Genomic DNA, 24,003 nt, shown 5'->3' on the forward strand with positions numbered 1-24,003 from the left:
TTGGGTTTTGCATTTTTTTTTAACTATTAGGGTCTTCATATTACAGATTAGGGAAACTGAGGCATGGAGGAGTGAAGTGATTCATTCAAATGCTACCAGTAGCAGAGCCAAAAATAGAAGACAGGTTGCTCAAGTCCTCTTACACCCCTCTATTACTTCTGCAGGGGTTAGTATAGGAGTTACAATCCGTTACTTGCATATCTCTCTTTTTTTGGATGTAAAATGAGGTTATTCATACTATAGGTGAAAGTGCTGGCAAGGCTAAGTCACAGACCCTTAATTCCCCAAACTGTTTCATGTTTATAGGGGTTTACGTTCTGATTAAGACCAATGCACTGGCTGAACACTTCGCAAAGGCATCGTCTTTTTGCAGGTTTCTTCTCCTGCTCCCAGACAGTTTAACCATGAGAACAGGATGTGATACAACGAGCCAGACCTGATGCACTACTTTATCAAAGTCTGTTGTCGCTGATCTCGTTTTTATGAATGGCAGGGAAGCGGCAGCCGTACACAAGGATAAACAACAGTCGCAGCAGAGAGGCTTTGAACTGCTCTTTTCCTTTGGGAAAGAGATTTAAGATAAAGCTGAATCTGGAAAGCATCAGTGATGGTGCACCGAGAGCCGCTTGTCACCCCGACGGTTTAGGACCTTTCCCTTTCCATCGCTTTCTGCCCCGTTCACCCCGTGGTGCTCCCCGGCACCTTCCCCCCGTGGGGCTGGGGAGGGGGCCACAGGTCCTGCCCCGCACCGCGCCGCCGGCGCCCCACGCGTCTGCCGCGGCTCCGCCACATCTGGATGCGGCGCCCCGGCGCCGCCCGCCCCAGCGCGCCCGCCTCTCCCGGGACGCGTCCCGCCGCTCTCCCGCGTGCCCGCCGCGCGGGGCCACATCTGCCGGCGCATCTGGGCGGGCGCGGCCCCTCCCCGCGGGCACATCTGGCGGCGGCGGGGGGCGGCCCCGCGCCGGGCGGGAGGAGCGGCGGCCGGCGCAGCCCCGCCGCCGGCCGGGGCGGGCAGAGCCGGCGCGGCGCGCAGGGGAGAGGCGGCCCGATGGGGCGGCCGGCCCGCAGCCTGGCCCCGCTCCTGCTGCTCCTGGCGCTGGGGCACGCCTGGACCTACCGGGAGGAGCCCCAGGACGGCGACAGGTGGGTCCCCCGCCGCCCCTGCCCTCCCACCAGCTCCCGCTTTCCTGCGCGTTCCCCCCACCCACCACCACCTTTTTCTTTCTTTCTTTCTTCCTTTTTTCTGTTTTGCCCTCTCGCAGGGAGGTTTGCTCGGAGAACAAAATCGCCACCACCCGGTACCCCTGCCTGAAGCCCACGGGCGAGCTCACCACCTGCTTCAGGTGAGCGCCGCGGGCGCGGAGGGCTGGGAAGGCGGTGCGGGGGGGACACGCGTGTCCGCGGCTCCCGGCGGCAGCGGCCGGGCGCTGCGCGCGGGGCGAGGGGGGACATGCGAGTTTGCGGCGGCGGCGGCTGGGGCCGTCTGCTGCCATCTGCCTCTGCCCTGCCCCGCGGAGGGCTGCGGCCGCCTGCCCCGGCGTTGCCTTTCCCGACCCTCGCGGCGTGCGGCAACGCTGCGGGCATCTCCTGGAGGCTTTTGCCCGAGGGAAAGGTTTTAGTGACTGGGCTGCAAATGTCACCTCGACAAAGGCATCACTGGAGAGGATGTGTTCGTTCGTGGGTTGCCTCATTTGAGCTGTCAGTTATCGATACGGTCCCTGAGAGAGGCTTCCTCTGACCTGGATGGATACGTCTAGGAGTGCATCAGGGCTGCAGCTGCACCAGTTACGGTATAATCAGTGACATCAACTGGATTCATCCTACCCTGAAGACATTTACTTTAAGGTGGATGAATCATGCCCTCAGAATGAATAACTTCTTCAGCAACCAGCTTGGAGGGAGACTTCAGCATAGGCCTCTCAAACTAAGACAGATGAATCCAACCCTGAGTTTTCATTTTTCAGCTGTGTATTTGAGAAATATCATCTGTTTTCAGAAGAATTTTAAAACTGTTTTAATGGTGACAAATGTCCCAGAACACTTGAGAGTAGATGTGCTTTTTGAGAAATGTACACAAAGAACAAGCACACACATATCAATTTACTGATGTGCTCTGATTATTCCCATCCCCAAAAGACATGTTTAATCTATGATAGTTGCTCCTTGGGAGAGGTTACCTTGTGGAAGCAGCTGTGTGCTGTGTGTGTATGCATGCAAGCATGTGTGTGAAGCCACTGCGTATATCAAAAATGTGATAAAGCACATCGATGCTCATGAAAAGTGTTACAGAAATCGACAAATGAGAGACATTTAAAAACTGGTCTTAGATGAGAGACACTTAAAGGCTGGTCCTTTTTTTTCCTCTTCTTTTTATTCCCCCCCCCCCCAATCAGTGAAACTTTTGGTTTCTATCTGCTGCATTTTCTGCTTGGCATAAATATTGAGCAATCTGAAAACACGGTGCAGTAGGGTGCTGCCTCACTCACACACCCGGGGCTCATTCACCCATTCTGGTAGCTGGGCAGCTACAGCCAAATGTGCTATCTGGTTCTCAGCAGGGGCGGCATCCTTATGTGCCCTATGAAGGACTACATGGGAACTAGAGACCTTCCTGGCTTCCCTCACCCTCTCTGCTAAATCCTGCTCTCTCTCTGCTTGCCTTGTGAAGGTGAGGCAGGTTTTAGGCAGCTATGTAGTGTGCAGGAGCACTCAGCATGCTTTGGAGAGAGGCAGCGTGTAAGGCCTGGAGGGAAGGGGTGCTCTTGGGGGAACCCCCCAGCCCATCTCTGGTTCGGGAGCCGGGTGTGGGGGTGGACGAGGCTGCTTTGAGGGAAAGCGAAGAGTTACTGGAGGAGAAAGGTGGGAGGACAGGAGTGGAAGGAGCCGCACAAAGACAGTGCACATGTGGCCTTCCTGCTGGTTATGTCCTCACTGCTGCATGTCCCCAGGTCTGTCCTAGCAAAGTGCTTCTGCTTTGTGTGTAATGGATGAAGACTTTGCAGGCTCTGCTGGCTGCTGTGGGTCACCGTGCAAAGAAAGCAGGAATGTGTCCAGCTGCCAAGTCCCCCTTGTACTTTCTTTCATCCTTGCTGAGGTACTGCTGACCTTTGGGCTCTGGTTCTGCTGAGCCTTTCCTCCTTCCCGACTCTCCCCTCTCCCTGGTCCGAAGCAGCATTAACCATCCCAGACTGCAAATTAGGGTCTCCAAATCAGGAGATTGCCTTCTAGGTCAGCGTTTTTGGGGTGATGTTTTCAAATTTCGTCTATAAATATGACTGCTAGGACTGTCTTGATTTAAAAAGACAAAATCCATTTCCACGTAATAGCATGTTTTCAAGGGCTAGGGACCCAAGTCAAAGCATGCCATGAGACTTGCGGTGCCTTCGTGAGAGCAGGCAGCTAAGGCTGGGGTGAGGAGCACCACTGGCATGGGGCAGCAGCTCTGCAATGACGGTACGCGGCTCATCAGGCTCGTCGGGTGCTGATTTTGCACAGAGAACGTGTCTGTGCTGCTAAACTCACCCCTCTGAGGTCCGTGACGCTCTGGCAGGGACCAGCAGCAGCCACCTGTCGTGACGAGGCTGAAGGTGAAGAGTATCCCAAGTGCTCCTGGTAGCCAGGTGTGCCTCCAGCAGACACGTGAGCGTAACCACTGCAGGACACATCTGCATTTAAGATTCATTGATATTTCTAGGCTGACGTGGATGAGTTTCATTAGTAACAAGGTTGCAGGAAGCGCGTGCAATTGTTGTCTAAGCCTGCGGCATCTCGAGGCGGGTTGTGCTTCGTAGGACATTCAGGTACTTCGAGATCCAGTTTTCAAGTCTGGAATGACGGCAAATGTTTTGAAACTTTGGATGGAAAGGAAACCCAAAAGGACTGTGGTTTTGGAAAATTTTCACTTTAGTTTCCTGAGAAACTTAATTTCAGTATTCTCATAATTACTCTTACAAAATTTTCTTCTTTTATTTTCCTAGTCTGTTTTTTGCACTATTTCATGATGACAATAGTTATACATAATATAGTACTTGAAATACATTGTTAGAGATGGTTTTAAAAGATAGCTAATGTCAACTGCTATTTAGTATTAGCATACACATCTAATTTATTTTCTAGGCCAAACTGTCTTTTTGTGCAGAAGGGAAACAATTTGACACAAACTTTACACATCATAACGTGCCAGGCATAGGGCAATACGCACTGCTACTACTGATACACTGTGCCAGTATGCAAATAAAAAAGGAATATATTTGATGTCTGATATCAAAATTCCTAAACAAAATAGATTTTCCAAAACATAAATTCTGGAAGACAATTTCATCCTTTTTTCCCTCCTGCTGTTTTTTTTATGAAAATCAGCATGTTTGCAGAACACTTCAATAAAAATAGCATCTCTTCATAACAAAAAAATATTTCTTGAAAATTTTTTTTAGCAGATTTACTCATAAATAAAGATGAGCCAAAAGCAGGGCCAAGCCAAAAGCAGGGCCAAGCACTGAGAATATATTGGCATTTTTCCCTGTGGTCATAGCAACCTTGTACATAATTAGATGTATTTTTCCTTTTTGAATGTGTGCAGTCTGGCCCTTGGCTTGGTTTGATTTGTATTTTTTTAGATGTCCTCTGTATTTATTTTCATAAGAATACAGAGGAACAGATGCAAAAAAGAAGTTGGAGCTTGTACAGTATCTTTTTAACGCAAATCTTATTTAAACTCTTGTATGTAAAAGTGCGTAAAGTATCCTGTACTAATGGCCACATCGTGTAGGTACAGGGAATGAGCCCTGGGGATTTAAGACTGTAACAGTCTTGTAAGATTTTGAATTGTCGCTGTATGCAAAATTCCAGCTGAAATAGATGAAATCTGGGCAGCGTGCAAGAGACCATGAGGCCCCAATTATGCGTTTCTGCCCTCTCAGCTGTTTGAAAGTCATGTTAACCTGCTTAACTCCTTCAAATAGACTTTTGAACAGTTTGTTGGCATGTTAAATTAGGCAAATGTTGCTGAAGTTTTCTTCAGTGCTTCCGTGTGGGTTACATGGCTCGTATTTAATAATTTATTTTTGTACATCTTAGCAGCAGCCCTTCTACATTGCAGATTGGCATTTCATTAATTTTCACTGTAAACACTACAACAGTACGCTGCTTCTGTGGTGTGTAGCAAGGTGATACAGGACTGCCCGAGCTGTGTCCGTCTGCTCGACGATGACCGTGGGTGTTTCCGTGAGAAAAAGCAGTGGCTGGAACAGGCAACCCCTGGCCCGGTCCGCGTTCCCATCCCGGTACGGCAGGGGTTATGTCGCTTCCAAGTTCAGCAGGCTGAGTCTGTAATGTAATCTGGTATAATTAAGTCAGGAAGCAGCCTAAAATTTAATTATTGGTGTTGCTCACTTTTTTTAAATGCTGGCAAAACCCGATCACACAATGAACTGCTGTGTGTTGGGAGAGATAAATCTTATATTAAGTTAGAAATCAATGAGAGGATGGATATTAATTATAGTGAGTACGTTTCTGAATGACAATGTGCAGGCTTAACAGAAACAGTTGCTAGTAGGAAGCTGTTTATCGGGCACAAGTCATAGGGAGATTCAAGCATGAAACAGATGGGAAAATGAGAATGTTTGTGTCCCCGCATTATGTAGATCCCTTTGTGCACTAGATCAATAAATATTGCTGTAAGGTGACTTGAAATAAATAATTTTGCTCCTTTCGAGGGATTTTTGATAAGAGTAAAGGGCTGATTAATAAAACCAGCATGCAGAAAGGGACAGTGCCCATCATGCTTGAGTGATCCTTGCTCTGAATCAGGCAGATGATGAACATTGGAACCTGGATCTGCGCATCCCGCATGAATACTCTGGCTACTGTCTTAGTGGGCAAAGAGGTTTTTTTTTTTTATTTTTATTTGACCTAAACTATTCGTCTAATTTCTTCTCAACTAGCAAATAATATTGAGTTGCCTAAACAGAACCTTTTTTTTATTCACCTGGGGAGAAAAGTTATCCAGCTTTCTCAGTGAGATCATGGTGAGCGCTCTCTGAAAGTGAAGGGCGCGAGGTCCTCAAGGGACTGATGATACATAACTATACGCGTATAACAGCTGAAGCCATTCCTGCTCGTGCCTTCTGCAGGGCCAGCAGGGACCAACAGATCACAGGTGGTTTAGAGTAAGGGTGTTTGGCAGAACCGTCCTTAACTGTGATAAAATCTTTGTAGAGATAAGACCGTTACATATGCAAATAAAGGTTGTGTTCTGGGGTTCAAATCTTGGCTCAAAAACTTGATCAATATCTTTTTGCAGAATTTCCCAAGCAAAAGGTGTTTGGAATAGGGTGAAAATGTCGTTTCAAAAGTAGATTGTCAGCTTCTCCATCTGAAAATCAGCAGCCAGAAGTATTTTACAGAGGCCTTCACTACACTTCAGGTTTTTAATTTTGCCATGAAAGTTTACATTACACTTCATAACAAAAAGACAATTCAAATGCATCACAGACGATAATATATGTATACATATACCCTACTTAATTCTGATGCTAACCAGAGATCACATGCCTCAAAAAGGATTTCTTTTTACTCTATTGAATCCTGATATTGCTGGTGGAGACTATTGTTTTTATAGACTGTATCATTTTGCACATTCTTAAAAGATAAAAGTAATTGCAAGTTAGAGTGTAGCTGTTTCACAAAGAGCAGCACTTTCACTAATATGCCCTTGGGGACCATACTCAGTTCTTGGTTCCCAGATACTCAAAGAGCATGTTGCAGAGCTTTCCAACTGTAAAAAAAAAAAAAAAATTTATATATATATATATATATATATATATATATTTGTATACAATTTTGGAGCTTTCAGCTGGCGTAAGAAAAGATGACACAATGTCAACTCCAGACTTTTCATTTTAGAGATTTCTTTTATTGATGCTGTTGTCTTCCCTATCCAAAGTTTTGCTGATCATTTTATTTTTAATAGAGTTGAAAGAACCCCGACTGACATCATAATATAACATTTGTAAACAAGAAATTTATCTGATTAGAGCAAAGGAGAACTTAATCTCCAGTTATCTTGCAGAGCAATGTACTGCATGGTGGGGTTTTGCTGAAAATTTAAGAGAGGATAAGATTTTGTATTCTGTTTTGGTTTTAGAAAAGTAAACACACACAACAGCTGTAATTTCACAGCTGCCAAGAGAGTTTCTTTATGTTTCCACAAACTAATAATTCTTCCTTTGCACGGAATTTAATGGTGAAGGGCCATGAGCTGCTAAGCCTGTGGATCCCTCAAAGCAGCATCAGCATCTGTAACATGCCTGCGTCAATGCCACTAAAAAGAGGTACAGCAACGTTACTTAGCGATCGGACTGAAAACAAGGAGCGTCAGAACTTAGTATACGAACCTATTCGTCCCGTACAGAAGCCTGTAATATACATGCAATATTGGGCCTTTTGAACTCTGTATCAAACCATCGTCATGAAAAATAGTTGTTGAGCACCTCTGCGATGGGGCAGGTACAGGGAAGGTGGGCTGTTTGCAGAATCCCGCTGATACCAGTTCTGAACAAGCTCACTGGCCTAATGTTTATTAACACATGCAAGAACAAACATAAGTGTTCTCCTAGTTCAAAATTTTTTGTTGTCTGGTTATAGAATGAAAAAACTCTTACTATAAGTTGCCATCACAGGTAGAATTTTGTACCTATGAATAAATAAAATTTAGCCTTGGTATATCACTTGCTCACAAAAAGGAGTATACTACAATGATGGTAAAACATTTCTCTCTCTATTTCCTAATTCCTCTAATTTTTTTCTTACTATTGCTTTGAAAGTAGCACTTCTAGACATCACGGCTCTAAATCTGGTCAGTGCTTAGTTTGATTTGACTGCCTTTGCTGTGATTGCCAAGGAACCAGATTACTTTCAGTTCCTGAGTTATAATGTGGATATCTGTCAGTTAAGTGCAACACTGAAGCCACACACATCTTTTCTGCAGGTTTCCATATAGCGTTCATGTGGCCATGACTTTCTGGGTCACTTTGCTGCCTTCGATCCTAAGGCTAAGGATCTTGATTCTTACTAAATTTCAGTGAGGTTAGGGACACCTAGCTCAGCTGAGATCATATAAACAGAGATATAATATAGATTATTATATAGATTTTAATATAGATTTTAATGGCTTGAGAATAGCCTCATGCAGCAAAATGCGGTGGTGCCGTGGATTTAGTGTGCAGTACGGACGGTTTGCCCCCAAATGAACCAGTGTAATTAATGATCTTTCAGAACGTTGCATAATTACCTTGAGTGGCGAACTGAGTTAGAAATTACTACAATTAAAGGATGAGGTATGGCAAATAGTTGTTCATGTAGTCCGGAAGTTTTTGATGTTCACATCAAAGCACTTTGGAGAATTTTAAAATTGGCAGCCATGAGCTCTATGATAAGTGCCCTCCTCGGTGGTTTGATCGATAATGAAATCCAGGTGCATTGCATTATGGTTTTCATCTACAGAATATAGGGTTAAATATGAACTGACTTTCCAGGGCATTTCATCTGGTGCAGAGAGACTCCAGACAAACAAAATAGTAGCCCCAGGGCCTCCCGTGGTTGATACAAAATATGTAATAAAAATAGGCTGCCAAAGGGAATATGACTTTTGTAATTACACTAAGTATTGTATATGCTCCCTAAGGTCGGGTGCTTTGTCCTTAAAAAAAGTGATTGCCGTGCCTCTTGCTAACAGCATGACATTATTAATGCTTGTATTACTGCTGCTGTTGTGATAGAGAGCCGTTGAGCTGGATTGCTCTGTACTGACTGCAGTCAAAACAGACAAGACGGAAAAGTGAGGAATGAAAGGATAAAGACATGGAGCAACACGAAACAAAAGGGAAAGAAAAAGGGCCTAGAACAGGCAGAAGATGACTAAAGACACCAAAAGAGAAAAATTCTATCTAGCTGGTGTTTTCACCTAAATAGGGCAGGTTATAGAAGGGGGGTGACGACTTCCCAAACAATTGAAATTTAAATGTTTCTGGATTTTGTCTATTTAAGTAGAACCCAGGCAAACGAAACATCAGCCCAAAACAAATAAACAAACAAGCACACACCAGGGAAGACGCTTGTTCTCCCAACCGGACTCCAAGCTAAGCTACGGGAACTGCTGCATTTGCCCTTGACGGCCTCTTCCCTTCTTCCTTCACTCAGGTTGGAAAATATCTTTTCCCTGCAGTGAAGCGAGGGGGTACGTGAGGGCAGGGAGAACATGTTATGGGCAGGTTTTTAAATTGCCTGCTCAGTCTTTGCCCAGTTCAGCTTGCCTTCACTCATTGTGATACCACAAACTTATTGAGAAGTAGTTTAGGTGAAATATTTGACTTACACTTGGAAAAATAGATGAGGCTTGCTAGAAATCCCAGATAACATGGGATTGTCCATATGCTGCTGTGAAAGCTGTTGTCCAGTAGGAAAAGCATGTGGGGGACAGGTTTTCTGAGACTTTTGCTGTGCTGGTGTCCTTTTTTGCCCGGGCTGTTGGGTGTTTGGGGGAGCAGTTACTGTGCGTGTGCAACCAGATCACACAAAGCAGATGTGCTGGGCTCACTCTGCATGCCCTGTTCTGTTGATTTACAGGCATGCAGAGAGACTTTACCTGGTATATGTTGCTTCGGGTTGCACTTGCTGTTGTGCAGTGTTGGTAGCTTCGGGCATGTGTGATTTTTTTTCCACTGAGACTGTGCTGGGTACTCACAACCTTGAGGGGTTTTTTTTTGTTTTGTTTTTGGTTCCAGCACTGTACCCTGAGTCCTGAGGAGACTTTTCTCTGAATATGTGAATCACTGCTGAGTGTTCGATGCTAGTGTCTTTTTGGCTGGAGCTGTTGGGGTCAGAGGACTGCACTGAGCTCATTTTGCATTAAGTCAATGGCAGGGAGAAGGTCGGCTCTGGTGACCTACACTCACATTGCTTATGTCTCTTACAGATGGTTTATGGGTCACTCCAATGATCCCACCTTTAAAATTCACACTCACTAAGAGTTGGGCCTGCAGCCCATGGAAATGAATTTACAATAAAAACTTTCCCCAGCGTTGTGCTTAGAATTACTTTTCCCTCTGTTGTCCATTTTCTGTTCCTTGGTTTCAGTCTGCAAACTAATGGTGACTTGTTTTATAAACTAACGGTAGCAAATGTCATTCGATTGCTATACTTTGGCTTTTCTTCTGTGTTGTTCCAATTATAAGCAAAAACAATGGAGAGCAGAATCCATACAGGGCGCACTCAGTTCCTCATGGGCATAGGAAAAGCGAGCAGCTCATTTGAATCTCCTCGAGGGTAGTTCTGTTTAACAATCGAAGGGAAAAACAATTTTAGCTGCAGACAGTAATCTCGGAGCTTAGTTGTGTTTGGAAAATCCTTCTTGCTTAAAGAGTGTTTTCCATCAAGTTGTGTTGATTTCATTGTTGATTCTGGTTCAAAAAGTGAAGTACGAGTCCATAAAGCATTTAAGTTGCATCCAGTTATTAAAAACATGTACTGTGAGGTTTTTTTTTTTAATCTAAATTTCAACCGCATCCATTTTAACTGATGATTTGTACTGGAATTTAAATAAGGTGAAATACACACTGACTATATATCCCTGTATTAATATTAGCAGCCATTCAGTAGTGAATGCACATCAGTCAGAATTTTTCCTCTTTCCTTTTCAAATAGTCTGTGAGTTAAAGACACAAATGCACATAAAGACATAAATACACAATGTTTTAAGTGGGTAAGAAAGGCAAAATCAAAGTAATAATCTGAATTTTTAAAAGGGTTGTTCTTAGAGAATGAATAGGCTTATTATAAGTCAAAGGCAAGTTACATTAGATAGAGAGCTTGAAGTAGTATAAGACAATATTCATGTGGACTAGCAAGTGTATAAAGAACAATAGTCTTTCTATGGAGAAATTGTTGGTGCATAGCTTCCAGTGTGAAACAGCAGTGTTCGTGTCGGCTTTATAGTCTCATTACCCTCCCCTCGAGGGTGAAGGTTGACAACCTAGTTCTCCATAACAAGGCACATAAGTCCAAAAAGTTAGATGGTGAAGATGCAAAATGGCTGAAGAAATACATTAAGTATATTGGAATATTTTATGAATAATGGGAAAAAGCTCACAATTAAAAAATTTGTGAAGGTACCCCAAAAAGCTGAGTATGCTGAGAATTCTTTTCATAAGAGAGAGAAAGTGACTTTATTAGATGCGTTATTTCACTGTAAACTCTCTGCTCAGAGCTCTGATGTCTCAGTGGAATGTTAATATCTTTATGATCACATTCAACACATTTAATATATTGTAAATCTGACATCTTGCCTATTCAACAAGATGTTATTATCATACCCAGTTTTCATTATAGAGTTTATTATCATAGCTACAGCAAAGAAAGCGGTATTGTTTCTTAAATATTGCGCTCTGAAATTCTGATAAAGCCCTTAGTTTGAAGCTTATTGCCTCTGAGAGTTGAAATGAGTTATAATTCAAACAAAAATAGCTGAAGGGAAAATTATTTTATCTTTCTAATATATAGTATTTCTGGGAAGGGGAAAAACTGGATGAAAATGGGGATGAGGGTCTTTGGTAGATCTTAGTGATTCAGAAGCAGAGAGTGACCGAGACCAAGCATCAATAGTGCTACTGTTTTGTGAACGCTTGATCCTACCAGGGGATACATGCTTTTAACTGCGGCTTTCCAAGGCAGGAGAAAGGTGCAGTAGCAACCACACACCTCTGCAGTCTGGGCTGATCTCTGCTGGCTGCTTGGCAATTAGCAGCAAGACAATCCCAAGCATGGCCAGGCTGTTTGTCTCCACGATGGGCCAGAAAGGGTACGTGTTGTCTCAGACTGTGACTTCGGTGGTGCCTTCAATGTTGACTTCTCGATGTGCTACATAATATGTGGGTTATATGGAAAATAGTACATAATGCTCAGGTAGATGTAGAAACATTGCTGTTTTGATGGATAATATATCTTGATAAAATTGCTCAGTAGGTTTTTTTTTTTTCTTCTGAAGCAGATATACTTCTACTCCACTAGAGTTTCTACTCACCAGAGGCCATAAAAAGTATATTCAGAGAACAGTTGGTGAAACTACTTTAAATTTGAAAATTGATAGATGAGAAGTGCTATGAAAAATGGAGTGTTTTTCTCTCTTGGGGATTTTCATGGAAAAATTTGGAAAAATTCTCATTTCAAGCTTTTCTGATTTTACAATAAGGAAATTAAAAAATGGAATATAGGTAAAAATGGATAACGTGGTACACAGTTTTCTTCTAACTCGTCCTACTTGACTTCCAGCTTGTGCAATAGCAAAACAGTTAGAAGATATTTAAAGTGTTGCTTCTGAAAGGGTTTCCCTGCCCACTCTTGCCTTTTACTTCACCACATTTCCTTCTTCTGGACCAAACCCACTAAATTAGTGGTGGTGGAGGGAAGGAGGGGACATCGCACTCCCCAGTTTTTGGACCTATCTTTTACAAGTCTGCTTTAGGAGTCCGGTCTCTGTAAGCTCTCTATACAGTTAGGGGGGAGAGAGGGAATGAGTTATCTTTTAAGCCAAGTTAACACTTGCTCTTTCCTCTTAGTTTTAAAACTTCTTGTAGAGAAAGCAGAATTTCACTGGGATGTAACTTTAGTAAAGAGGCTGTCCTCACAAAACGTTTTCTAAAGAAAGAATGTATGAATATATTTAAAGTATGTTTGCAGGATTGGCCTCTTCTTGATTTTTTTTAGAAGCTCACCTGTGTTAAAGGATTGCTTTTTTTTTGGTCCCTTGAATAGTCACTTATGATGCTGTAAGAACAGATTTGCAGAGGTCTGCACTTCCATAGCTGTACTCGCTTCATTTGGGCTTAGGCCAAATTGCTTCGGTTTTGGAATTCCCCCATAATTTTTCTTAACATTCCATGAAAAAAAAGCACGAAAAGTGGTCAAAGCAAATTGAATGCATCTTACCAATGAAGCAAGTTCTCTGCTTGACTTTTCAAGCTGAGTTTGTTGGCCAGAGTCTTGTCTGTGCTGTTTCTTGTCCTCACACTGACCCATATTTGAGTAGCGGTTTTATTAAGCACGCCTGGAAGGGGTCCCTATGGTGCCCTTCCGGATTTACATCAGTGGAGGCAGCACAGTGATCTTGGGAAGCAATATTGTTTAATTGTAGGATGGACTTGAAGGAGCTGAGCTGTAGTTTGAGATCTTGGGCTAAATTTCTGTGCTCCTCAATAAGCCATGTCATGCCGAATTCTGTCTTCATTTACCTGCTAAGGTTTACTATGGGATATTGGTATCGGCTAGTTCCTCACCTATAAAATGGAGGAAAAAAATATTTATTGTTGCTTCACAGAAAAAATAAATTGATAACTTACCTTGAAGGTGTAGTGTTCCTGTTATAGCAAACAAGGTCCCTGTAAACTGAGTCTTCAAATAACTTGCTAGACTTTGTTTACTTATGGTGATTTACTGTCATTCCAATTCAACAAACTGCTACTGTTTGAGATAAGAAGAAAAAATGCTTCCTTTTTTAAGTATAGTTTTTCATCTCCACCAAGAGACAAATTAGATTTCTGTGATGTTTTCTTATGTTGCAAAAATATCCAGAGTATTTCCACAGTGGGAATAAGTTAATGGTACGTCACTGGAAAAAATCCAATGAAAATAGCTGTGGTGGAGTGAAAAAAAAGAAGCAGAAAACAAGTAGTCAGGAGAAAGAATGGCTAACCCATACACATATATTTATTTACACATCCTCATTCGCAATATGTACTGCTGGGTATTTTTAAGTACCAGGAAAAAGAGACTTCAAACATTTCCATTGACCTTAGAGCCACTACAGTTATAAGCTGTTCCAATGAAAAGAAAATTGGTCCAAGAAATTCTCCTTAAGGACTTGACAAAGACTTAATGCATGACAAATATATCTTCAGAATAGAAATAAAGAGGGAATTTTCCTGTGTTCACATTCCTCTTAATTGTATATTCGGACTGAAGACCCTGGCTATATTCCATATTGTAGAATTTGGTGCTTTGCTCTGTAGGGCTTCTCTTTTGGAAGAAAGAATCAAAACAAATGTAGCAGTCCTTCCATTAAATGCCATCTCGATCTTGACTCTTGGAAGTACAATGGCTCAGAGAATGAAAAATTACCCCAAGTGTTTATTACCAAAATCTAGTCTCAGTTGCAAGAAGATTAACTTCCTTAAAAGATTCTATATCCTGCCTATTACAATGGGATATATATATATGGAAAAGGTTGCAAACCCCTGCAAAAGAAATGGAAAAGTCTGTACAGTGTCATGCTCATGAGATACACATGATTGGTATTTGTGGGAAATGCCTGAGAAACATGAGTTTCGGAAGCAGTCCTAATCAAATGCTTTAACCCTGAGTTCCCCTGCTAACTAACTGGGGCTGCTGTGGGTATGAACTGGAACATAAATCCTTAGTCATCCCAAGCTGCTTTGTAATTATGACTAAGAGAAGCAAAGTCATCCAAAACGTGGGCCTGGAAGAGCAAGTCAAATGTGAAAATGACTTTGCTGCTGCTGGATCTCAAAACTGAAGGAAAAGCTACTTTACTCTTTGTTTTCTAAGATAACTGCAGTGCCTAAGTCCATTTATATAGAATGAATTAAGTCTGTTCATGACGAAGGCTTCTTTGGAAGAGCAGGTACCTGATCAATACACAGAAATAGGAGTTAAATTCTGTTAGAAATATTTTTGTCTTTTAAAAATTGCTAAATTCCGGACTTTAAGTAATTTCAAGTTTTTCCTTATTACTAGATACAGAATAAAGATGATTGCCTATGAAGATGCCTTTATATCTTTTGCCTCTTAACTGGAAGGCATTCACATTTATTTCCTCCCCTAAACCTTTCATGATATCTTTGCAAAGCGTAACCATTAGTGTCTTGGAGATAATAATTTCTTTTGGCACTCCTTTTTACTGAAGCATGAGTTTTACAAGCAAAAGCAACACAATTATTTGCTAGCAGCTGTAAAAATAACAACAGGCGCACAGAACATGGCAGCTTATTTAGCTGCTTTACTCAGACTAAATGCATTATCTCTAAAAGACTTTGAGACCCAAACATCTGCTGCTTTTTTCATCATTTATAGTAAGCTTTTATTATTTTTGCTTACAAAATCTTTTGGGAAATTTTCTCCTTAAAAAGTAAATTTTCCTTAATGTACTGTTCAGTTAAATGCTTCTAGGTAGTTCATAGGCTACAGTTGGATGGCTAGTCATTCCCATTGTAAGGCCAATGTTTAGACAAAGGATTAGCCATACAGCCCTTAATTTTTCCTCTTACAGCATATAGCTGAAAATCATGACAAAAGAAAATTATTTATAAATTTAGGATCTTAACTGTCAAAGTTAGGAAAGCTCTGACAATGTCTTAGATGTCTGTAGGGGCAAAACATGGATTCCTTTAATGGAAATTTGGTTTATGATATGACAGCCCATACACATAAAAATGCCGAACAAATTACTTCCTTAGCCAAGACAGCAAGAATACCTCTTGCTTGTTTTCTAGTGCCTGTGAACTAAAAAGCTAGCTAGAGTCAAGATCTGTTTTGCGGCACCAGTGCAAATTGGATGTAGCTCCACTGACTTTGGTTGAGCTTCCCTAGATTTATGCTGCTTTAAATGAATGGTGAAAATGGGATTTAGCCCCCGGAATTCAGCTCTTGTGAAATGGCTCCCAGTTCCCTTCAGGATGAAGTAATTTGATTTTGTTTTAGAAGGAATGATCTAACTCAGCAGTTGTTGCGTATGAACAATTAAGTTCTGTTTTTTTAGCACTTTTTTTTGTCTCAACATAGAGTTTTAAAGTTATTTTTGGTTGTGGGTAATGCAGGATTTTAAAAAACAGCTTGATTCTTGCATAATGCATTTGGATAGTCAGCAGTTCGGGGCTCTTCATAAATAAATAAATAAATAAAAGATGTGCAATTTTACAAAATGTTGAAAACCTTCAATGGACTGGTGCATCTTCACTGCCAATTGTAAGCAGTCCTTCGTATCTATAGCCCTGGGTTTTCAAGATCAGTGTAAATTTAGTCTCAGCCCTGTGATGCACCAAGGCACAGATAATCAAAGCGGTTTAGATGCTTAACGACATTGATTTCAGTGTGAGTTAGATGCTTGTGTATCATCCGAGCATCTGTGCTTAAGTAGAGGCTACGTGGAATATAGGACTAGAAAAGTAGCAGCCAGTTCCTATGTGTGGTAGCACTTCACACCTTACTGATGTGGAAAAAAATGATTTACAAATCTCATTTAGAATATGATCAAGGCTGTATTAAATATCTTTGACAAGCCAGCTAGGATGATCCTTTGGATTCCCCCACCTGAAGCATGTTCTCCAACCCTCAGATCATTCTCACAGTTATTCTTTGCATCCTCCTGCATTTATCAATATCCTTGAACTCCAGACAACAGAAAATACACTGAATTTTGGGTTATGTGCACTACCTCCAAATGCAGAGGTAGAACAGACTCTCTCTTTCCCTTGTTATTTATCCAAGATTCACAGCAGTATTTTTGGTCATTGGGCTGCATTTTTCCTTTCTGGAAAGAAGGAAAAACTACTTATAGCTCTTTTGCATTTCTGTACAGAAAACTGCAAAGTTGCCTCAAAGTTTTCCTTTTTTATTTGTTCGCATATATTTTAACTTTATTCAACAGTGCTGAAAGTAAGTTTAGAAGTGGAAAACATCTCAGTCTTATCAGAAGTGGGAGAATGTGCAAGTCTGTCAAAGCAGGAATCGGATATGTCCAGAAAGGAGAAGCAGCCACCAGCATCAGAGCACTGTAGGATTACACAGTCCTTTCACAGGTTTTCATATTGTATTAGGTGACATGATACAATAAGGCGAGTCAGAGAAAAAATTAAAGAAATAGATCTGATCTTATAGGGAAAGATGCACAGGTTTTCATCAGAAAATTAACCCTCTTCCACTCAGTTTATTTCAGAAAAGTCTTTTAGTTATATTCCTGTTTATACAATGATCACGCCAGACCATCTCAGCGTGTAAGCCCAGAAGCCCTGCAGAGCAGATGGGGAGGATCTCTGGGTGGGCAGACAGATGTTTGGGGTGGGAAGACCTGCTGGGGAAGGATTCATGGAGTCATCAGAGAAGTGATGTGGCTCAGAAGTGGCCACCAAGTCAGCTTGGACAAGGCTGCTGGAAAAACTCAGCCAGGAAATTTGGCAGTTAGGGAAAGGGCTATGGAAATGCCAAACTTGGAAGATAATTTCTGTATTGGGGAACGCAGAGCTGAAAATGTGAATATGCAGGGTGAGCCTCCACAAAACCCCCAATCTGAAAAGCATGGTGGCCAGGCCAGTTAACTTGAATAAATAAGGGGAAGACTTATTCTTAGAATTCAGAGAGGAACTGAGACAGGGTTTCCCCTGGGGCATCCTGAGCTGTGAGGAGGCTGAAATGCCCCTTGTTCAGTCATCTGAGAAGAACCAAAGGGGTGTGCATCTGCAGAGAGAAAACTGTACATTTTCTCTTTGCTTTAGAAATGTCACCTCAGTCAGCCTTTCTCCAGTATTTTCCTAGAGGAATATATGTAATCTCTGGAATGTTTGTGCTTTTCTAACACTTTTGCATGGAGAATCATCACCTCTGATATTTAAATATTTGGGAATGACAGAAAATAAATAGTAGTCAAAACTTGGCAGGAGTTGATCCCCAACTGAGATTACCTAAACCTTTTGCTGCTCCATGTATCTGTTAAAGAGGCAGCTTGTTGTAGGTAAGGTAAATTTATCTGCCCCATTGGGATTTTGAGTGTAATTTTCTCTATCATGAGATAATGTTGAAAGTTAGAGGCTGATCAGCTGGGAAGGGCAGAGGAGGAAAAGTTTGATTTCATGAGTTTAACCACAGGAAGACATGGGACTGTAAATGAGATATGACTCTTGAAAGGCAAGTGTGGTGGTGCAGGGCCTCTTGTGAAGTATATTCAGTAGTGGTGGGAAAATACTCATGCTACTGTGCAAAGACCTAGTGAGACCTCGCCTTTGCAGTTCTGGTCATTAACTTTCAAGGATGAGAACTGAAACCTGGGACAGGTGCAGAAGAGGGCTGCCAGGGCTTTCGGGTGAGGACAGCCCCTCTGATGGGGAGAGGGAAACAGTTTATAGCCAGAAAGAAGCAATGTCCCTCTTGGAAAGGGATAAGCCAGGTGTGGTTTAACATTTGTATAGCTATTTGAGTGATATTGAGTCTGAACTAATGCACTTTAAGACATACGGCTTATTAGGTGAAGGCATAGTGCCCTATTCATGTGGCAATATGGTTTCTGGATTTGGAATGGTTTGCACTGGGTAGACTGGGCATGGTCGGGTGAGGGTTTGCATGTACCTATATGCAAGCACCTGACTTGGAGAACTTGTCTTCACTCTGCTGCGTAGCTCAGATTCTTGCAATAGCTTGCAAAACTGTGCACAAAGTCATTTTCTTTCTTATGTGTGTTATTTAACCGAATGTCTGGTTGGCTGAGTTGAGCTGCTGTATTCCCAGCTCGTGTGGGAAGTGCTAGTGTCGTCCTCACCTCTAAAAAACCAGCTGTCCCCAGTCTGTGGCTTTGCTTACTCCAGCCTAGAGGCTTTCGGGGTCGGCACGAGCAGGCTGTTAAGGACAGCAGCTCTGCACTTTGTGCTAGTGCCTGTGGCTTTACCACTGAATTCCTCTGCAGACTCAAAATCATCAGTCTCACAAATCATGGCCTTAATATCGAGACCTCCTTCCTCCCTGGCCTTTTGGCTGGGATTTTAGTTTTGTTATTGAAAGTGGTGAACGTGGGAAATCTTATCTCTTGTCTGAATGACTTCCATAGCTGTGCTTAACATCCTGTGATGGTTCTGTCTCTTTATGAATCTTCCCCTTGTCATTGTTAACATAGAACAAATATCCCTAGAAACAAACAAAACAAGGAAATATAGAATATATTTGCTATAAAACAGAATTGTATTTAAATTGAAGATCTTCCCAAGGAGCTTATTAATACACACTTAGAGCAGAGCATGCTTTGTCTAGTCCTGGGCAAAGCTGACTTTTATTTCTGAATCCTAGAAGGGTAATAGGACCTAAATCATGGTAAGTCTTTTGTATGGAATGATTTAAAGGTTAAACTAGAGTTAGAGCCTTAATGTCATCAATGTGCAGGAATTCTTGAAAAAATATATTTTTTAATTAGTTAACATAATTTTATTGTAGTGATTTTTGAGGGTGGAGAAAAGTGTTTGAGTATGTTCTTCTCAGTGTTTAATCCACAGATCTGTGCATTTATCATATAGAAGCAGGTTAGTATCATGGGGGATATGATTTGGGGGAATAGCCTATGGTGTTGCTCGAAGAACGGAACCTTGCTCTTTAGTAAGTTGTTAAAAGTGGCAGCTTTGGGACTAGATGACTCAGGTCAAATGTAAAAAAAGAACCTTTTATCTGTGCGCTGCCTGCTCAAATCCAATCCAGAGGTTGCTGTATACATGATGGGATATTTTGGCTTTGTTTCCTTTCATGAGGAGAGCGCAGAGTTGGGTTGTCTTGCTCTGTGGGTTTAGGCGACTTTCACAGATGCTCGTTACCGAATAGTAAGGGGGCAAAGAGTTGACCTGGAGATTGACTCTCCAGTGACCCTTAAAGTTGGAATAACTGAGAAAGCAGCAGTTATTCCAATAAAAGCTTCAAATGAGCTGAGGGTTGAGGAAAGGGAGATTGTTGCTCGTAGGAAGAACTGAACTGATGCCAGCAGAAAGCTGATACAGGAGTGACGTGAACGATATTATCTCCCAAACAGACGTGACTGTGTTCCAGAGGCTGCAAGGTCAGGCCCTGGGTTTGCTTAAGGGCACGTGAAGACAAAACACATCCTTTCTATACTACTGTAAACAGGAATCCTAAAAAGGATAATTAGCATTACGAGAATGAGCTCTCTGCTTCAGGGAACCTCTCCATGTATTTCTCAGCCAAGAAGAACAGAAGAGTCTTTGAAAAAATACTTTGCAGAACGTTTGAAATCACTCAGTGGCCAGAAAGAGAGGCTAAGGCTGTTGTTTCTGCTATGTGTAGAAATTGCTTAATCTTGATGATTTTTATCATGAGTAGGATCTTACTATGGAATGAGGAACTAGATTTACAGGATGAAGTCAAGGCAAATGCGTCCCAGCCATCCACTTAATTTCCAGCCTAACATTTAGAGTTGTTTTCTCTTGACCTTCTGTATTTAAGGGCTATTACCACAAATACCAGAGGGTTTGGGTCAGATTCTGCTGTTTTGTTTTTTTTTTTAATTTTTTAACTCACTGGGACTTGAATGAAGGACAGCTCAATTGTGAGTCATGGTGGCAGACACTCCCCACAGGCATTCTGATTGCTTGATGGAAAGAAGTCCAAACCTGCCAAATATTTGAGATTTACTGACACATTTAGTGCTAGATATGGTCACTAACAGCTCCTTAGAGGTAGTTACCGCAAGAGTTGGTGACTAACTGTGAGGGAGGCTCAGGGGTACGGAACAATAATTTCAGAGCAATGCAGTCACATGGAGACTTAGTCTAAACATGTGCCACATGGTGACGGTTGTGTAATTTTACACATATAACAGAACATAAAAAATACAAATCAACAATACCAATAATTTTTCCAAATCCTGATGGAATTGTTTATTGAGATGTAATATTCTGTGTCATTTAAGCAATCTGACAAGATTAAAGTCAGAAGGTACTGTTTCGGTAAAATGAACGAGATTAAACATTCTATGGAAAGAAAAACTCATTAATTTGTGTGTGTTTGTGTTTTCATGTTTGTTTTTCCAGAAAATTAGGGTGCTGGCATGATGAAGTTCCTTGTTGTGGGTCAATGTATTTCAAACTGCAATTTCAACCTAAATCAAATCCCATATGAAAATTCCTTTTATTAAAGGCCTCATGTTCAAAAGTGCTAACCTGTAGCTCATGGGGCCCTGAGCCAGCAGCAGCTGATGGGCTCAGGGCCACCAAGGAGCCAGCCCATCTTTTCAGATGGATCAGGTGGCTGGGAACATTTTCCACAGTTGTAGCCTATCTGATCCTCCTGCTGAAAGCAGGTTCAATTTTACTTTTTTTGCATTCTGTTTTCCTACATGAAGAGGAATATGAATATGTATTTTGCTGTGGCGTCCACCAAAGAAAAATAAGAGAAGCCAAATCCCTTATTATAGCTACAATTACTTATTGTGGGTTAAGAGCAGTTACTGTGTCTAGTTCAGGATTTGAAAATATAGTTCCAGTCTTAAAGCCAATAATTGTGTCTCATGCTATTATTTTGGCAATGATGTCCAGAGGGGGTCTAATTTAGTAAAAATGGGTGGAGACCTCAAGAAACATTAACTTTCTTGGAAAAGTCTGAAATGACCAAGTATTATGGGAAAGAATGGAAGAACACAAATTATCTCTAATCTCCTGAGATGTGTCAGAAGTAAGGTTCTCTCACGCAATATACGATCTCTCATATCTGTCAATTGAAATGAAAATCCAAATGTAAAATTAACACTGGGAAGCATTTTATAGAATCTGACAATTCCTAATATACATAATTTATACATGGATTACAGTGAAATGTGAAGCAGTATTTAAAGCTGTGACAGCTGTAAGCTTGCTGTAACCTTAAAGAAAAGACAAAGTGAGGAGAGAGTGGGTTTTAGGATCTCTATTCCACTTGTTTTGAATGTGATCTCAATGCATGCTTCAGAATGGAATCAGCATAGAAAACTCTGGGCTCTGTGCAGAAATTAGGAGCATTTTCTCAAATCTTCAAGCAATGCAGGATTTGGTGGGGAGGAGGGGAAAGAAATCTCCCTATTGCTAATGTCTTCTCATTGCCAAATGGCTGGCAATGAAAATTATTCATTCAAAAGGCCTGTCTTCCCTCTGTGTGGCTTAGCATGTCCCTCATGAAGCGCTAGCTGGCTGTCCGAGGAGTGCTGCTGATGTGCGTGTGTGCTGCTTTATGCAAAGGGGCGCGCGCACTGCACAAGCGTGGGCCATGCAAACGTTCAGTTATATGGCTCAGTACTGGTATTGGTTTCTTCTACATTATTGGAAGAAACTTCTTGTTGTTGGCTTATTTTTTGACTGACACGTTTAGTTAACCTTGACAATATTTATCAACCCAGTAGTAAGATTAAGGATCGTTCATTGAAATGCCTGGGGAGGTTTTTGGTGTTTTTTTCATATTAAGTACGTTTTGAGGCCAATGTCCTTGGTCTCAGAGTGTATCAAGATAACAAGTTAGTAAAGGGCTACTTTCTAGTATTAAAGTAGGCTTAGGACCTGGAATGAACTAAAACCTGTCAAATCCAGTCTCCGCTGTGCCACTACCAGGTTTACAGTTAGAAGGAGAACATTTGCCAAGGGCCGCCAATTGGCAAATTAAGATGCGTGCTCCATGGGGAGCATTTTTCTCGTGTGAGGGAGGTGCTGTAAATCTCATCAGAGTCAGACTGTGAACACAGTGACTTGCTGTTTGAGGAAATTTGTCCTGAGCCTCCCTACACGTAACTTCTAGCCTGGAGGATGTGCAGGACCCGCTCTTCATCCCCAGTGCCTTTCTTCCTTGTATCTGCAAGACGCGCATCAGCTCCAAGGAGGTGGAGGGGGGCACCATGGGCTGGGACCGGGTGCAGGAGCCAAATCCTGCTACTATCCGTCTTGCATCAGCTGGCATTGAAACTTATTGGGTGGGGAAGTTATGGGTAGGAAGTTATGTTAAGTGCCCACAAAGCCTTAATAGTGATTTGTTTTGAGGAACAAAGTGGAAGAGTGATATTTACTGTGGGATAAAAACCTAAATCGCTTGCGTTTTCACTGACTCTTTGCCAATGGTGTTTTAGAGTTCAGACCACACAAGGAAAATGGTTTTCCAGGATATATTGCCTCCTTAAAGACAGACTCTGAGACTATGACCTAATGTTTATAATTGTAAGAGTTATTGAGAGTCAATTGAAAATGCAAAATTCCCAAGTGATAGCATTTATCACTTGTGTGATTAGCATGCTTGTGAAATGTAAACAGCTGAACAAATCTAAATGGTCAATGTAGTTCTTCAAGGGAATGAAAATTAAAAATACTTCAGATACGGCTGAAACCATAAATAAGGCGTGATTTTAGACCCTGCATAGAGAGAATGATCAAAGGATTTTTTTAACAGACTTCTAACCATCATTCAGGTTTGCTTGTCCCCATGAAGTTCTGGGCAAAGACAGTTTATTGGAACCTGATAGGAATATTGATAGCAACACTGTATTCAAGGGGATTTTACACATTCAGATATGAATGCCTGCATTGTGCATTACTCCAGAGAGGGTTTGGTTTTAGCAAAATTCTCCAAAACCAAGCTTTACTTTAAACATATTTATATATATATGTATTCTCCTGTATCCTGCCCTAAGGCACCATTTTATAGCATCGTATTTGTGTGAGTGAGGCAATGGTTTCTTTAAGTAAGATTACAGTTTGAAGTCTTCAGCATCTTGAAAGTTATTTTTAAAATCAGATTTTAATGTATATAGTAGAAATTGGCACGTCTTGCATGGCAGACTGGAAACCTGGTGCTAGTCTGGAAGTCCAATTTTGTTGTAGATGAAACATAATGATTTCTGCATTCTAGATTATATCTTATTTTTACATCTTTGTTGGCTCAAGAAAGCACATGAAATGATTTTTCTGAGCTTCCTTTCAGAAAGATTTATTATTTTTAGTTTTTGGCTAACGTTAAAGTTAAGGATTTTTCTCAGTTTGCTCCGTTTCAATATGTGTGCCTCCTGGAGAAAACATTTGGGAAAAGAGAGGAGAAACTAAAAGTGTAATTACAGCTGAAAATTGCAGATACCAAAGAATGTTAAAGTTTCGTTAATTTTTTTAACTAGTTTTGTGTTGTGCCATTTTACCCCCTTCTGTTTATGTGGTATTCTTAAGGCAT

The 24,003-nt window shown here is 41.6% G+C and overlaps 1 protein-coding gene across 2 annotated transcripts in view; it reads left to right on the forward strand.

Moving 5' to 3' along the window:
• The first annotated feature begins 1,039 nt into the window (after positions 1-1,039).
• Positions 1,040-24,003, forward strand: part of CCBE1 (collagen and calcium binding EGF domains 1) — a 112,015-nt gene continuing 89,051 nt past the window's right edge. For both annotated transcript variants that reach the window (XR_010886978.1, XM_067316254.1), the window contains exons 1-2: positions 1,040-1,143; positions 1,263-1,343. Coding sequence is in view for 1 of the 2 variants with exons in the window: in XM_067316254.1 (XP_067172355.1) it covers positions 1,049-1,143; positions 1,263-1,343 (176 nt within the window). In the remaining variant the exon portion in view is untranslated. The remainder of the gene's footprint in view (positions 1,144-1,262; positions 1,344-24,003) is intronic.

This window comes from Apteryx mantelli, chromosome Z (assembly GCF_036417845.1).
Source record: "Apteryx mantelli isolate bAptMan1 chromosome Z, bAptMan1.hap1, whole genome shotgun sequence".
NCBI classification, from domain to species: domain Eukaryota; kingdom Metazoa; phylum Chordata; class Aves; order Apterygiformes; family Apterygidae; genus Apteryx; species Apteryx mantelli.